Source organism: Stenella coeruleoalba, assembly GCF_951394435.1.
Source record: "Stenella coeruleoalba genome assembly, chromosome: 1".
Taxonomy (NCBI): Eukaryota; Metazoa; Chordata; class Mammalia; order Artiodactyla; family Delphinidae; genus Stenella; species Stenella coeruleoalba.
In genome coordinates this window covers 173486430-173503173 of record NC_137169.1, presented here as the reverse complement: position 1 = coordinate 173503173, position 16744 = coordinate 173486430, and the positions used below count along the sequence as shown (strand labels likewise).

General features: G+C 37.6%; 1 protein-coding gene across 8 annotated transcripts in view; it reads left to right on the top strand.

Moving 5' to 3' along the window:
- The window catches only part of TSEN15 (tRNA splicing endonuclease subunit 15), a 135731-nt gene that overhangs the window by 26345 nt on the left and 92642 nt on the right, over positions 1–16744 (top strand). For 5 of the 8 annotated variants that reach the window (XR_013828177.1, XR_013828178.1, XR_013828179.1 and 2 more), the window contains exons 4-6: positions 9409–9550; positions 12400–12533; positions 16236–16344. Coding sequence is in view for 2 of the 8 variants with exons in the window: in XM_079920366.1 (XP_079776492.1) it covers positions 9409–9550; positions 12400–12459 (202 nt within the window). In the remaining 6 variants the exon portion in view is untranslated. The other 3 variants (XR_013828182.1, XM_079920366.1, XM_079920367.1) reach the window with 3 other exon arrangements.

The window sequence follows — 16744 nt, the reverse complement described above, 5'->3', positions numbered from 1 at the left end:
TGTCAGTTCTCCCTTAAAGGTATATCCAAAATCTGACCATTTCTCACCGCTTCTGCAATACTCTGTCACTCTGGTGTAAGCTACTATTATCTCACTCTCTGTACTATTGCATCCTGAGAAGTGGGCTTCCTTTAATAACACGACATTTGTCACTACTCAATATACTATATATTGGTTATTTTTTGTTTGTTTGTTTATTTGTTTACTCTCTTCTTCCCCCACTTCCTCCATGGAAGCAGGAACTTTGTTCTATTCGTTGCTGTTTCCCCTGTGCCTAGCCTGGTACCTGGTATTTGGGGTTAAATATGTATTTGTTGTATGAGTGAACTCACTCAGACTACTCAGTTCCTGCAACAGAGACTTGCTAAATAATATCTTAAAGAACATAAGGGTGCTACAAGCAACCTTCCAAGAGTTTCTAAAGAATTAGAATGTCTGCAAAATTCATCACTATTTCCCACACTTTACACTGTAACTCTAACTGGTATACATCTGAAGAGAGAACAATCACAGATCTGGAGAGTTACTCTGCCAATGCTATGAATAGTCTCCTTACCTTTTAGTTAAATTCGTTTTCATCCATATCTTCCCCTCCTCAACATGCCCATCCCCACTTCAACCCTTAGTTTTCCTTAGTGCCTTGGAAAAAGGACTTGTATTAATGGTGCAGTAAAGGGTTAATAGAACTGAGTTCCTTCTTTAGAACATGTTTAAAGTTATGAAATCTAACTCTGAAAAGCTACATATTTTTTGAATGATACTCCATTATTATTTCCCTGTAATCAAAAATATTCCTCTCTCCAAAAGTATATTCTTTATTACAAGTTCATTAAATGATCATTATTTTATATGAAGCCTGAAGTCTAATAACTAGTAAAACGATTTGTCATTTGGCTTCCCTGCATATCAGGATGCGTGTCCTCATACTACCTCTGTTGGAAATCTGTTTCTGGTGAAACCCCCAATTCTGGCAGCTTCTTTCAACTGACATAGCATTTTTTTCTTACCCTCAAAAGAAGCTTGCAGTTTATTTTAGAATGGCTTCCCACTGGGGTGAATAGCCACACAGGCACTTAATTGTTCAGTAAACCCCCTTGGGCTTTTAGCTGCCTTGATTTTCTAGGAGGAAGGCATCGGCATGATTCCTAAGGAGGTGGTCTGTTATTCTTGAAACTTTCTTCAGGACTGAGCCTGTGGATGAATAAGGCACCGTGGGCACCAATTTAATTTTGCATTGTGTTTCAGAGTTGCATTATTGCGTGTCGTTTCAATATATCATAATGAGGCAGATCAGGGAGTTAATGTCTTTTATTGACGAAGCTACAGAGTGTATCAGTTTGGCTACATTGAAGAGAACAGGAGGAGATATTGCTTTCTGTGGATTGAAATTAATAATAATTTTAACCCATGATGCATTCTAGTTTGACAACATTGAGGTTAAAATTAATGTTGTCTTCAACTTTCTTGTCCTCTGTGCAAATCTCCAGAGATTACTTAGTCTCTATTGTAGGATTGTTACCCAAAAAATGAATGCTAAGGTTTATGGAAAGCATTTGAATAGCTTGGAGAAAGGGCAGTAGCCAAATAATGTTCCCTATGTGTTTGCCTCAGGCACATTCTCAAGTTAGCTTTGTTAAACTTGGGAGCCACTCTGTTTTCAGTATGCTGAGCCCCTCTCTGAACAATTACGAGAAAGAAAAACCTGTTATAAACATCAAATTCTGTTGCTGTTCATGAACAACTATGATTATTACTGATTTATCTCTTTCTTTAGATGGGATTTTTTTCCCTTAAAATATAATGAACTCAGAACCTGAAATTTTTATTATTAATACATAGGTTATGTTTTACATATGTGTATTACTATCACATATGAACCATAAAGGGTTTTATTATCTAAATTATTATTTTAGATTTGTGTGATGAAACTTCTCTACAATATTTTTGCAAAGAACTGAGCTTTTAAAAAATATGCATGTAAGGAAACTTTGTTCTGTGGTTTCTAAATTAAGATTTCAAGCTGTAAGCTTGTTAGAGGTTAAGTGAGACTATTGTATTTTAGTGATGCTTCCGTGTCCTCAGCATCTTTACAACCATGTGTGGTTTTTAAAATAGAACTTTGGAACCTGTTGTTGTTACATTGAGATTGTGCACTCTGTTGACTTAAAGGCAAAGTAAACATTTTTAGGAGTTTATTAGTATCCCATAAAGGAAACGAACAGGACAGATCTCAAATGGGCAAAGATGATGGCATTACTTTAAACATACGTTAAAAATTGACTAAAGAGATCCTGAACAAGAATCTTTGTAAGACTTCCCAAGTGTGCTTTGGGTAACAGAGGCAGATAAACTATTTTATTCTGTTATTACTGCGAAGATTCATTGGTAATTTTCCCCTACACTACCAAGTAGGATAAACAGAGCTCTGAGAGGGGAACTTCCATTTCATTTTGACAGTGATTTCCCTCAACTCCGAAGACAATACCCCCTTTACAACTCTGAGCTAATTTTCAAATGTTAGCATTTCCCGCATGGGTGTTTTGAGTAAGTCTGAAAATGTTTTGCTATTTATATCAAAGAACTCTGGAAACAAATATGAATGAGATGGAAATTTCTATCCTAAATTTTAGTATATGGTCTAGAGTTCCCACACAGTTTACATTAGGAAAACAACCATGCACACGCACACACGTATGTATGTACATTTCTGACTTAAACCACGTCCTATCTTGAGAAAAAGAAAATACGTAAAAGTTGTCTTAAGAGGTTTTATTTCCCTTTCCGTCTGTGTCCCGTCTTCGTCATACTCTGCCAGTTAGGGATATATAAAGAAACTTATTTTTAAGTTATGTGTATTACAGTGGCTTCAGAGTGTTACTTTCCATCAGTGCTGTGTAATAAGGTTTCTGATTAATATTTATAGTTGCTTTATATCTTTCTAAAGTAAACCTCTGATATGAACAGTAATCTAGCCAATTGTCATACAATTCAGCATAGGTGGAAATTATTTTTTAAGGGGAAGGTAGTGGTTACACTACCTTTGCAAGAATGCAAATCTGGTATAGATACTATATATAATAATACTGTATTCAGTGACTACTTGACAGTTTGCAAAGCCTTTTCATGTATGCCACCTCATTGATTCTTAAAATAATCCTATTTGTAGACATAGAGGTATACTATCTTCAGATTACAGCACCATTTGTTAAAAAGACTTTCTCCGTTGAATTGCCTTTGTAGCTTTGTCAAAAATCAACTGATCACACTTATAGCATATTAAGAAGTAATACTTATGACAATATTAACACAAACGATGGGGCTATATTGAAGCAAGGAAATGATATCAGAGACTAACTTGAAGAAATGAATAGTATCAGAAATATTAAATATGTAGGTTAATATATTTTTTATCCTTTTTCCTCTTAACTTTTTAAAAAGACATAAGATTGTATAAAGCACTGTATTGAGTTGATAATATATAGGCATAATATATATGACAATGACAGCACAAAGGAGGAAGAAAGGAATGAAAGTTATACTGGAGTTTTCTATATTTGTTTTAGAATTGAATTAGTATTAATCTGAGGTAAATTGTGATAAATTAAGATACTAATGTATTATAGTGATCTCTAGAACCACCACTAAGAAACTCGAAAAAGTACAGTTGACCTTTGAACAATGCAGGGGTTAGAGGTGCCAGTCCTCTGCACAGTTGAAAATCCAAGTGTAACTTTACAGTTGACTCTCTGTATCTGCAGTTCTGCATCCGCAGATTCAACCAACCAGGGATCATGTAGTACTATAGTACATATTTATTGAAAAAAATCCACGTATAATTGGACCTGCATAATTCAAATCTGTGTTGTTCAGGGGTCAACACAAATTAAAATTAAAATGGTACACTAGAAAACATCAATTTTTTACAAAAGAAGGTGGTAAAGGAGGAACAGAGGAACAAAAAAGACATGTGATATATAGAAAACAAACAGCAATACATATAAATCCAACAATATCAGTATTAATTTTAAATGTGAATGGATTAAACAGTCCAGTCAAAGGACAGAAATTATAAGACTGGATGTAAAAACAAGATCTAACTACATGCTGTCTGTAAAAGAGACACTTTACATTCAGAGACAACAATTTTGGAAAAGTCTCAGCTGTTTCTTCTACACTGCTAGAGTCTGAATGTATCCCCTATGTTTCATATGTTGAAATCCTAAACCCTGAGTATTAGGAGGTGGGACTTTTGGAGGTGCTTAAGCCGTGATGGTGGAGCCTTCATAAATGGAATGAGTGCCTTAAAAAAAGACCTCACATTTCAGATAGCTCTGAGAAACTGCTCCAAAGAGGTAGGGGGGAAAGGTCAGTATATATGTGATTTTGGTGAAGGGGGAGTACCTGCAGTTAAGCACACATTTTTTGCAGAAGGTTTCTGCTAGTCACGAGGAGCAGACGTCACCACAAAGGATTTTAGTGCTTTTCTAGATATGAGGAGATACAAGAATTGGGCTCATAAAATCAGCTCCTGAAAATATCTAACTATCGGAAGACCTGTTCTGCTAGTTTTTCCCAGAGCACAGGGTGCCTCATTTCTGCTCTCCACACTGAACTCCTTTCAGGGGGTGTCGAAAGTCAGCAGCTGCAGCAGCACATGACTTAATCCTTGTAGAGGTAGCTGGCAAGTGCTAATGGCAAGTGCCAGTTTGTAGTTGACAGCGCCCACAGCCTAATACCAGAAATCTGTGAATATGTTATGGCAAAAGAGACTTTGCAGATGAGATTAAGGATCTTATGATTGGGAGATTTGCCTGGATTATCCGGGCGGGCCTTATTAAAAAAAGAGAGAGAGAGAGACCTTACAGAGATCCCTTGCCCCTTTTACCATGTGAGGACACAGTAAGAAGGTGCTGGCTATGAGCCACAAAGAGGACCTCCACCAGAATGAGACCATGCTGGTGCCTTGATCTGGGACTTTCCAGCCTCCAGAACCCTGAGAAATAAATATCTGTTGTTTATAAGCTGCCTGGTCTGTGATATTTTGTTATAGCAGCCTGAACGGACTAAGACACACACCATTCTCTCCTTATTTTCCTCTGTAATTCTATTTACACATATGTTAAACTGATATTGCATCAAAGGCCTCTGATGTTTTATTTAAAGAAAAAAAAATTTCTCTTTGTACTTCAGTTAAGTTTCTTGTGACCTGTTTTCAGGTTCACTAAATCCTTTCTTTTGCTGTGCCTAATCTACCATTAAGCCTAGTCAATACTTTGAAAATACATTTTTAAATTCTAGAATGTTCATTTTCTTTAGAATTTTCATTTTTTTGCTTATATTTTTCATCTTGTCACTCATTTTGTCTGTCTTTTTCCTCAATGCTATAACATTTATTATAGTTATTTTAGAGTCTTTACTAATTCCAACATCTGTTTTTCAATAGCCTTAGTTTTCTGACAGCCACCTTGTATTGACTTTTTGCTCTTGATTATTAGATATATTTTCCTGCTTCTTCGCGTAGCTTAGAGTTTTTCACTGGATGCTGGACATTGTGTATGAAGAAAAGCCTGATGTTGATAGGCGGATGTCGATTCTACTCCCCGCCTCCAAAGAGCTCATCCTTTCCTCTATCTGGCAGGTAGAATTAGTGTCTAGTTTAGTCAATCAAATCAGAAGTCAAGAGGAATCATGGCTGAATTGCAGCTTCAGTTATCTCAGTTCTCTTCTTGGTTTCAAATGTCTTAAGAATGGGATCAGCCCTCTCTCTTCAGCAGGGCTTAGTGATTAGGGCTTACTTGCCATTTTCCAGTCCCTTCCCCAGCTTCTCATGCTGTTGCTTAAACACAGCAAAAGTGACATGAGTGAGAGTTGGTGAACTGGAGGGATTGGTGGCTTTTAAGATTCCATTCCACCATGCCAGTTCACGTGCCATTTTTACAAGTAGTGCTTTCTTCTCCTGGTCCCAATGAAGTTGCTTGTGTATGACTGGCTTACTCTTCCAGCCACTGTGGCCAGACTTGGCAGTTGCCCTCAGGGATGGAAGTGGCCGTGTCTTGGTCTCTACCCTGGCAGGGCTCATTGCTCATTGGAATTTAGTTCCTTTAAACTTCTTTGTGTTTACCTCTCTTTTATGGCATTAAAGAAAAATGGCATATTGTTAAGCAAATCAGGTGTTTTCTCTTTATTGTCATAGGAATGGTGGTCTTTTGAGATCTTTTATATCCTCATTAGAAGTGAAACCTTCTGTGCTGACTCTTGAATAAATAATATTGAAAAAAAAGGGAACACTGCCTTGGTGATCATATCTTACCATTTTTATTCTTAACCTTTTTTTTTAATAAATAAATTTATTTATTTATTTTTATTTTTGGCTGCATTGGGTCTTCGTTGCTGTGCACAGGCTTTCTCTAGTTGCGGCGAGCGGGAGCTACTCTGAGTTGTGGTGCGCGGGCTTCTCATTGCGGTGGCTTCTCTTGTTGCGGAGCATGGGCCCTAGGCGTGCGGGCTTCAGTAGTTGTGGCATGCGGGCTCAGTAGTTGTGGTTCGAGGGCTCTAGAGCACAGGCTCAGTAGTTGTGGCACAGGGGCTTAGTTGCTCCGCGGCATGTGGGATCTTCCCAGACCAGGGCTCAAACCCATGTCCCCTGCATTTGCAGGCGGATTCTTAACCACTGTGCCACCAGGGAAGCCCCCTTAACCTTTTTCATAATGTAGAGTAGGGGTCAGCAAACCTTTTCTTAAAGGGCTAGATAGTAAATATGTTGGGCTTTGCGGACAGAGTGGCAAAATCGAGGCTATTATGTAGGTATTTATATGACCATTCAAAAGGTACCATTTAAAGATGTAGTAAAGATTATTCTTAGCTCATGAGCCATAGAAAACAGGTGACCATAGTTTGCCAGGCCCTGGTATAGAGACAAATGATAAAACAATTTGACTGTTTTGATGAACTAAAAGCAAGCAAATATCAGATACTTTTTTTTTTTTTTCGCGGTACGCGGGCCTCTCACTGTTGTGGCCTCTCCCGCTGCGGAGCACAGGCTCCGTACGCACAGGCTCAGCAGCCATGGCTCACGGGCCCAGCTGCTCCGCAGCATGTGGGATGCCCCCGGACCGGGGCACGAACCCATGTGCCCTGCATCGGCAGGCGGACTCTCAACCACTGTGCCACCAGGGAAGCCCCAGAAACTTTTAAGAAATTAAATTCTAAGGAGTTCTTTGGTACACCATCTACCACTGTCATCTACAATAATAAGTACCAAAAATGATGATCCTGAACTGTCAAGACAAGTTTAACTTTTATTTAGTGTAATTGAATTGCATAATAAATTTTAGAAAAATGTTTATCAGAAATATTTTAAAGTTTATATGCCTGAAGAGTTAGTTGTAGCCATATGGAAACCTTCATTCAAAAAGCCTCATTCAGGGACTTCCCTGGTGGTCCAGTGGGTAAGACTTCGCCCTCCCAATGCAGGGGGCCCCAGGTTCGATCCCTGGTCGGGGAACTAGATCTCACATGCGTGCCGCAACTAAGAGTCCACATGCCGCAACTAAGACCCGGCACAGACAAAATGAATGAAGTAAATAAATAAATATTATAAGGGAAAAAAAGCCGCATTCATTCTACCCAAGTATTCTACTATATATTGAGCATTAACAATTTTTATAAAAATGCTTTGACCCTCAAAATGGGTACAATCCAGTGGAAAACAGACACTTAGATGTAAATATAAATACAAGGTAGTGATTGCAGTAATGTAGGTTTGCACAAGGTGCCTCTGTAGGGTTGGGGAAAGGTGGCAGGGAAGACTTCAGAGAGAATATGATGCTTTGCTGACTCTTGAAAAGGAATTAAGATTTTGTCAGGTAAACATTTTATTTATCCAGTATTACCATATTGTTGAATTGACTCTTTCAAGATCATTTTAGAAATGGTTTGACTATGAGGAAACAAACTTAGAAACTCATTCTCTCCTTATCTGATTACATACCTGTGAAATTTAAATGATAGTAGGTAAGCAGCTTTTTGTGACTGTTTTAAGAAACCAGTTATCACTCTGTAACATGTAGTGACTAAATGATGGTTTAGCAAGAACAATTTAATTTCAGCTTTTCTAGAAGTTTATTGCTGTTTTAAATCACTTTTAAAATCTTGTCTCCACCACAGGTTTTTTAAAAAGCATTATAATTACTATAGGAAGAATATTTCAAAGCAGAGACTTTTCTTTTTAGATACTTTATAGATTCAGTAGCTAGTAGGATGGGTGAAGAATCACAAGAATTTTTACTTAGGGTTGGGAGTAGAATTTAAAGGGATAAATCAGACTTTTGTTAAAGAGAATATAGTGTTGAGTTATTTATGTATTCAGTTGTAGCATGTTAATATGCTAGTAAATCTTTTTCTAATTCCTGGAAAATTGGTTACCTTCATGAAAAAACAACTGATCATTTTTTAATTTGCCTTTTTAATAAAGCTCCTCTGGAGATTATATTTTACTGAATTATTGAATACAGGTTTTATTGAGTAGGTAATAAGGATTTTTAGTTTGTGGTAAACAAAAGCTAATAGTGTTTTGAAGACCTAGATATTGGATTTAGTAGATTATTTTCCACAGCAAGCAAGCTGAAATCCTTTATAACATTGATGTTTGATATATAATTTTACAAAAAAGTTTTTTCTCTCTGTATTTTTCTTTTAGCTTTTATTAAGTAACAGAATACATATTGAGAGCTACAAAAATATCTATATTTGTATCTAATAATTCTGATACCTGGAAAGACCCAACAGAATTATTTAAAAAGAAACAACTACCTGCAGAAAGATGATTATTACAGCTTACCTTCATTAGCACCCTCCTCCTCACAAAAAACCTGAAAGAACTTTACAGCAATAGGGGAATGATTGGATAAATTATGAAGCAATAGAATATTATATAGCCATATAAAGGTTGTAATTATTAACACCAGTAGAAACATGGGGAAATGTTTACTATAATCTATTTTTAAAGAAACAAACCTGAATACCAAATTGTTCCACTGTAAGATACCAAGTTGGAAAATGGAAAAATGAGTAACCGGGATCTTTAGCTAATTTAGATGCCCTAAATACTGTTAGTGTCCCATTCTGTTGGTTCCTAAATGCAGTTTTGATTCTCTCAGGTGTGATGATCAGGAGAGATGGGTGAATACAAAAGAGAAGGTCTGAAAGTCAGTAGATAGCTCTTATTTGCAAGATTTTCTGTATAAGAAGACAACTTTAAATGTTTATATTTGAGCCTTCATACATTTCCTGAGTCCACATTATGGAAATAATGTTATTGCCTACCTCTTCTCCAAGATTTTACAGTATTTGATCTTATTATTAATTGCGTGATTGTGAATGCTAAATGTGTTGTGACTTTATTTTCAGGATAAGGGAGATCTTGAAGGCATCTCGAAAATTGCAAGGTGATCCAGATTTGCCGATGTCTTTTACTTTGGCCATAGTGGAGTCTGACTCCACAATAGTCTATTACAAACTTACTGATGGATTTATGCTGCCAGATCCTCAGGTCAGTTTTGGGGCAACTATCAGTAAACATTGAAAAAAGAAGGAAGTTATGACATGATTTTAAGTGTGAATCAATCCATTCACAGAACCATCACTTCTTTTGCAATATGAACATTCAAGAAAAAAAAATGACTTGGTTTTTCACACCTCAGAAATGGCTATGTTCTGTTCAAAGTAACATGTTCCTAGCTGTTTTCACAAAAATAATTTGACTTCCCTACTCTACAGAAAATTTCATAGTTTCCCAGAGTACTTCATGAAGTCATGATGCATTTAATGATTTGATGAGTAACTGGGATGGAATGTAAAGGCTTATAATAGTAATAGTTCTGAGAACACTTAAACACTTCTTTAAGGAAATGTTAAATTGGTTGACATTTTGACAGGAACAATTTAATAAGTAAATGTGTTTTATATGATTTCTTTACATATATTGTTGGCATAATTGGCATAATCACATTACATATCTTCCTAGTTTTGCTTTTAAATTACATTATCTATTGGGGAAAAGGTCCATCCTTATCTTTTTTTTTTTTTTTTATGTTGCAGAATATTTCCCTTAGAAGATGACACCTATACTTCCCGATGCTTGCTTTATTCACACAAGATTGGATTGAGACCCATCAGCCTGATTCATCTTTTATCTCAGAGATAGTCAGGGTTGACTTAGCTGGTCCCATTCCATAAGTTTTCTTTTTGAAGAATAAAACTTTCCCAGATAGAAGAATTTATTTTATTCAGAAATATAGGGTAGTTGCTCTAGAACTTTCTCATCTGGAGACAGTTTAATTATAGTTGTATACAAGTTTATGCCTAGGGTGTGTTCAGAAGGGTAGAACATTGTTGAGACTGCCACCTCTTTCCCTTACTCAACCCTCTCAGTGCCTTTTGGTCACTACAGCTAGCCTGGAATGGCATTTCAGGTACACCTTGACATCTGGAGAGTTTACTTTAGTCTGCTTTTTCATCCCCAGTAGAAAGTATTCTTTCAATTGGTTTTTTCATGTTGCAATTACTGTCACTTCCCTCTTTGGTTGACTTTAAATCAAAACTAAAAATATGCTCATCCAGAGTGTAAAATTACATGTCTAGATTAATAGGGACCAGAGAATTGCTACCTACAAGAGTACTGGGTCTTTTTCTTCTGTTCTTATTACCACCACCTGTACTGTATCATAAGCTAGAATATTATAAGAGAGATAGTAGGGGACAGTGTTAACCTTAAAAACATCTTTCTTAAGTAAACCCAGTTTTTCCACTTTTGTTAATACCTCCCAATTAAGTTGCCTAAGGTATAAACATATATGCCCAAAGATGTTTCAAGTGACATTTTGGGGCATATAATAATCCAAATTATAAATGACTTAAAAGTTTAAGGCAAGGGTCAGCAAAATTTTTCTGGAAAAGGTCAGAAAGGAAATATTTTAGGCTTTTCAGGTCATATAGGCTTTCTCACAACTTCTTAGCTCTGCTGTTTGTAGGACAAAAATAACCATAGACAGTATCTAAATGAATGGATATGGCTGTATTCCAATAAAAGTTATTTGCAAATACAGGGCCATAGTTTGCCAACCACTGGTCTGGGGAGATAGTCAATGAACATATATAGCTAATGAATGGTGTGTTATGTACCCATTAAAAATTAGTAATTACCGAAAAACATGAGAAAATATTTAGTAACAAAAAGCAAGATACAAAAGTATATGAATGTGTATGACGATGGCTATAAATAACACACCAAGTATATAATAAAAAGATGACAAAATAAATTACTAACTGATTATAATAGGATGGCAGGGCAGGAAATGGATGACTTTGTCTTTCTTCAATATTTTAGTTTTTCTCTATTTGTATTACTTTTATAATAAAAATGTTTTAAAATAAAAAAGTGTCCTGAGATCTATATTAGTTATCTGTTGTTGCATACTAATATCACCACAAACTTAGCAACTTAAAATAGCACACATTTAATATCTCAAATTTGGGTCCTTTGTAAGGTTGCAGTCAAGGTGTTGGCCATGGCTGCAGTGTCATCTGAGGCTTCACTGGGGAAAAACCTGCTTTTTCACTCATGTGGTTGATAGCAGCTTTCTGTTCTCTGTGGGCACTTGTACTGAGGGCTTCAGCTTAGTGGGGTGTTGGTAAGAGGGCACCCTCTTTGCCACATGAGCCTTGCCAGCACAACTGGTTGTTTCCTCAAAGCCAGTGAGGGAGAGAGAGTCAGCAGGATGGACCTCCTAATATCGTGTAATGTAGTCATGTACATCCTGTCACCTTTGCCATATTCTGTTGGTGAGGAGCAAGTCATGGCTAATTACGCTGGGAAACAACAATTACAAGAATGGAAAAACGACCAAAAGTAGGAAAATTACAAAATTGTATAAAGCATCATTCTTGATCTATAGTAGTTCCTGAACTCCTTTCCTTTGATATTTTTTGAATTTTACTTTCCTTCTTGATGGAAGGTCTTGGCAACTCCTTCAGACTCCCTCTGCTTCCCTAGAAGGCCCAAAGATGCACCAATTCAGAACAATATGGGTTTCTGTAACCCTAGTCAGCAATTTGCAGATCTAAGGATCCTAAAACAGTTTATGATCAGTTCTTAGCCTCTCTGCCATTTGATTCCTTTTGAGGGCTTTCATTACAGTGCTAGAAAAACAGTCTGCATTTTCAGAAAGAAATGTAAGGCTTAATGAATGTTAGATTTGTGTGTCAGATCTGGTGACCAGTGGGCCCCTATGTAACTACAAGACCAGAAGTGTCTTGACTGTGAAAGGAGCTTTCTTACAGAAATCTTTAAAACTAGGTCTTAATCTCACTGTATGTCCTGGGATGTCTACTCTTTTTCAGAATGTTCCCTGTGTACTTGACCGAAGTTGTTCTGTCCAAAGCCAGCCAGATACCTGCTAGTGTGAGTAATGGTCCAGGACAGTTTGGAAATGGAGATGACCCGCCTCTGTCAGTCTCATTTTAGTGAAAAATAGGTAAAGTGATTTCTTTTGCCTGATCAAGTAACTTTGTAATTGCATTTACACTTGTCTTTCTTGTTAGGCTATGGACTCCTTAAGAACAGAACAAAGAACTGTATCTTTAAAAAATTTTTTTAGTTGAAATATAGTTGATCTGCAGTATTATATTTTATCAGTAGTTTCAGGTGTACAACATAGTGATTCAATATTTTTATAGATTATACTCCATTTAAAGTTATTACAGCATGATGGCTATATTTCCTTGTGCTGTACATGTATCCTTGTTGCATATTTATTTTACATATTTATTTTATTAATCCCCTACCCCTGTTTTGCCCCTCTCTCCTTCCCTCTCCCCACTGGTAACCACTATTCTGTTCTCTGTATCTCTGAGTCTGTTTCTGTTTTGTTATATTCACTAGTTCATTTTATTTTTTAGATTCCACATATAAGTCATAACAAACCATGTCTTTTTTTATACATCTGTGTATCCCACCACCTTCCACAAACTGGCATATACATAGTGCTCAATAAATATTTGGTGAATGAATGAATGCTGATTGTAGACTTGTTTAATGGTTTACTTTTTGCCTGAAGGCAAACTAAAATGATCCATTTGGACACCAGAGGGCACTGCTAAATAAGCACAAAATTTTCAGACTTCAGGAATGAATTAACTTGAGAAGTGGTGCTCTTGAAAGTTTATTTTCAATCTGTGGGAAATAGCATAAATAAAAATATAAGTAAGTTTTATGTGCTCATACCCCCCTCCCTTTTTCTTTCTGGCATAACTCTAAAATTACGCTGTCTACTGACATTAAATATGTGACTTGATTCATGCTTTACTCAAAATATAAATCTATATTTAAAAATCAAAGCTTGGGGCTTCCCTGGTGGCGCAGTGGTTGAGAGTCCGCCTGCCGATGCAGGGGACATGGGTTCGTGCCCCGGTCCGGGAAGATCCCACATGCCGCGGAGCAGCCTGTCCGGAGCCTGTGCTCTGCAACGGGAAAGGCCACAACAGTGAGAGGCCCACGTACCACAAAAAAAAAAAAAAAAAAAATCAAAGCTTGTTTGGGGCCAGGGTGGGTGGATGTTTTTTCCTAGATTATGGTTTTGTTCATATCCATATGCCATGATGCGTTTCATTTTTTCCTTGCAAAAGCCCAATGTATTAGATAAAATTTCAAGAGCAGATCACCTAGCAACAGATCCCAGCTGTGAAACACTCATTGAACTGGCTAAATCCCAGTGGTGAGAGACATAAACTGCTGCTGTTATACCTATAAACTTTTCCGTTAAAGGGAAGCCCCTCTCTAGATGGGAGCAGGGTGGGGGAAAGGGTATGCAATGATTCCTCTCTAGTGCTGTCTTTGCCTGTGTATTTTGGGGTCCCTAGTGAGTGCACCCTCTGCGCTGGGATGGCTTAGTAGAACGCTGAGTGATCTAGGTCCAATGACTCCAGACTGACTTATTTTGCTCCCTTGCCTGGGCCCCTCTAGGAGAATGTGTTCCTAAACACCACAGGTCTCTTGTGAAGAACATGAGGGTGGAGGCACTTTGGAATTCTAAGCTACAACTAGAATAGAATAATAATCTACAAAGTTCATGTAATCTGCGGTTTTTTAAAAAACTGAAACAGCTTTACACTTTTATATTCCTGGAACCAAGTGACTTAACCAAAACTTCATGATATTTCATCTTTCTGAGCATTTTAGTTCTGAATTCCTCTCTGAGGTCACTTTTTCCATTGCAGCCCCAGCAGGAGGCCTTTCACTGCTGCAGCACAGTGGTTCCTGCCAAAGTTTATAGTTCTTCTAGACAGAAGCACTTTACTCATCTGCTGTATTTTACCTTGACTGTTCACATATGCAGAGTAGTGTCGTATTCTGAACAATCAGTACAATTTTCCCTCCTTTCAGACCAAGAGCTGTCCCATTCCTTACCACCGACACTCCTACAGCCTAATCGGCTTAATGATCTTTGAGTAAGAACTTGCTTGGGCTAACTAAGGGAAGAGTGTGGGGAAATCACGTGACTTATTGGACAGGTCTGCTTTTAAAATGTTTAGATGATTCTGGAAGATTAAAAATCAATTTAACTAAAATCAAACAAAGATTGGCTTTTTAGATTGCAGAGTACTAAATGGAGGTACTATTAAGGAAGTATTTAATTAAAGTTCATTAATTTATTAACATGCTAATTTATCTTCAGACATTAACTGTGCTTAGATGACTGTGGTAAGTGCTGAAGTAACAAAGGTGAATGAGATATGACCTGTGCTCTCAAGGAGCTCAGATAGCCAATTACAACTCTCCTAGCCAAAACTCTAAAAGACTATTGCCAATGTGAGTGAGGAATACCCATCATGCAGTGTATGAAGTCTGAAGTTTATGCGGTTTACTTAACGGTGAAGGGGTTCAACAACTTTTGGTAAATTAAACAACTTTCAAACAATCATTGTATGTATATTATTTGTCCCATAGGACTGAACATACAGAGAAACATTACACAGTGCACCTCTCAAAGACTTATTTTCTGGCTTAAAAGGAGAAAATCTATGTGTACAAGATAACTGAGAATGTTACAAGGCAGTATTACATATAAATGCTAAATGATAGTTGTAAAGCAATTTATTCACTACGAAGTACTTCAGTACTCTTTATTTTGATTCTCACAACAGAGCTGATATTATTTACTTGCTATTATTAATTTATTATGCTTATTCAGTAGGTGGAGAAATTAGGGCACCAAGTGGTTAAGCAACAGCTTCATGTAGTAGCAAGTGAGTGGGTAATGAGGACTAGAGCCAGGTCTCTTAATATCTAGCCCCCTGTTCTTTTCAGAGTCTTGTATGGTGCAGAGAAATATATTAATGTGTGTCAAACAGGCCTTGGGAAGAAAAATATTAGCTCTACTTAGTCCTGGAGGGAGTTTGTTTTTGTTCTTGTTTTTTTTAGCGGTACGCGGGCCTGTCACTGCTGCGGCCTCTCCCGTTGCGGAGCACAGGCTCCGGATGCGTAGGCTCAGTGGCCATGACTCACGGGCCCAGCCGCTCCGCGGCATGTGGGATCTTCCTGGACCGGGACCTGCATTGGCAGGCGGACTCTCAACCACTGCGCCACCCGGGAAGCCCGTGGAGGGAGTTTTTTAGTGATTTAGGGATCAGTTACATTATCCTCTTGGACTCTTGAACAAATGTATCAAAATGTCAAGCTGTGTGCGGGTAATTTGGAAAATCATATTCATAGGCAATATATTTATAAGTTTTATTCCAAAGAATAAATCCGATCATCTCCATGCTGTTATGTAGGCAAACCTAAAACAATAATTAATGTTAAATGAGAAAGAGCTCAGAAAGTTTCTTTGCTTGTTGGAGCTAAATTTTGTGCTGGTACAAAGAGTAGACTCAGGGAATTTTTAAATGATGATTTCACACTCAATGAGGAAGAGTCTTACACCATAAATATCCCCCAGATATGCTTGCTATTGCTTAGAATCCCACCGTAATTTTATTTCTTAATCATGAAGCCTTGATCCAATTTAATTTGAGAAGCATTTTTGCAGGACCCCATGGAAAGGCCCAGTGCTAAGATTTGGGGGGACTACAAGCCCAAATATTTATTATTAGAGAGTCAACAGATAAAGTTAACCAGTTGAATTGTTATATGAATTTCTAAATGTTTATTCTCAATTTCTGTACTTGCCTAATTGCAGACCAGCGGTATCTTGTGGATTGACACCTGTGTACAGACCACACTTTGAGTAGCCTGTGTTAGAGCTCAGATGAGAAGTGATGAGAGCCTGAAACCCAACAGTAGCCCAGGTATGTTAGGATGGGCAAGATTATCATGCTGCTGGTTTACAACCTAAGGAATTTCCCAGGTGAAATCTGCAACTGGCTCCTGTAGAGAGAGCAAGGAGAGACTGAAGAAAGAGGCAGGCCACTTCTATTGGTAGGTGGCAGTTTTAATAAGCAAGGGAACTTACATACAAGGCTTATCTTGGGCAGCCGCAAGATAAGTAGATCTCTGTACCCACCCTCCAGGATCTTAAAAGTTTATATAGAGGCCTTAACTGGATTCAGTCATGTATTCAGTCCAGATGGTCTCAACAACACATTACTATCTCAAGGCTGCATCCTTGAAAATGGCTCCCGCTGTGGGAACTGTGGGCAGAGCATACGTTATAAGGACAGGGGAGGGGTGAGAAGCCTCCAGTTGCCC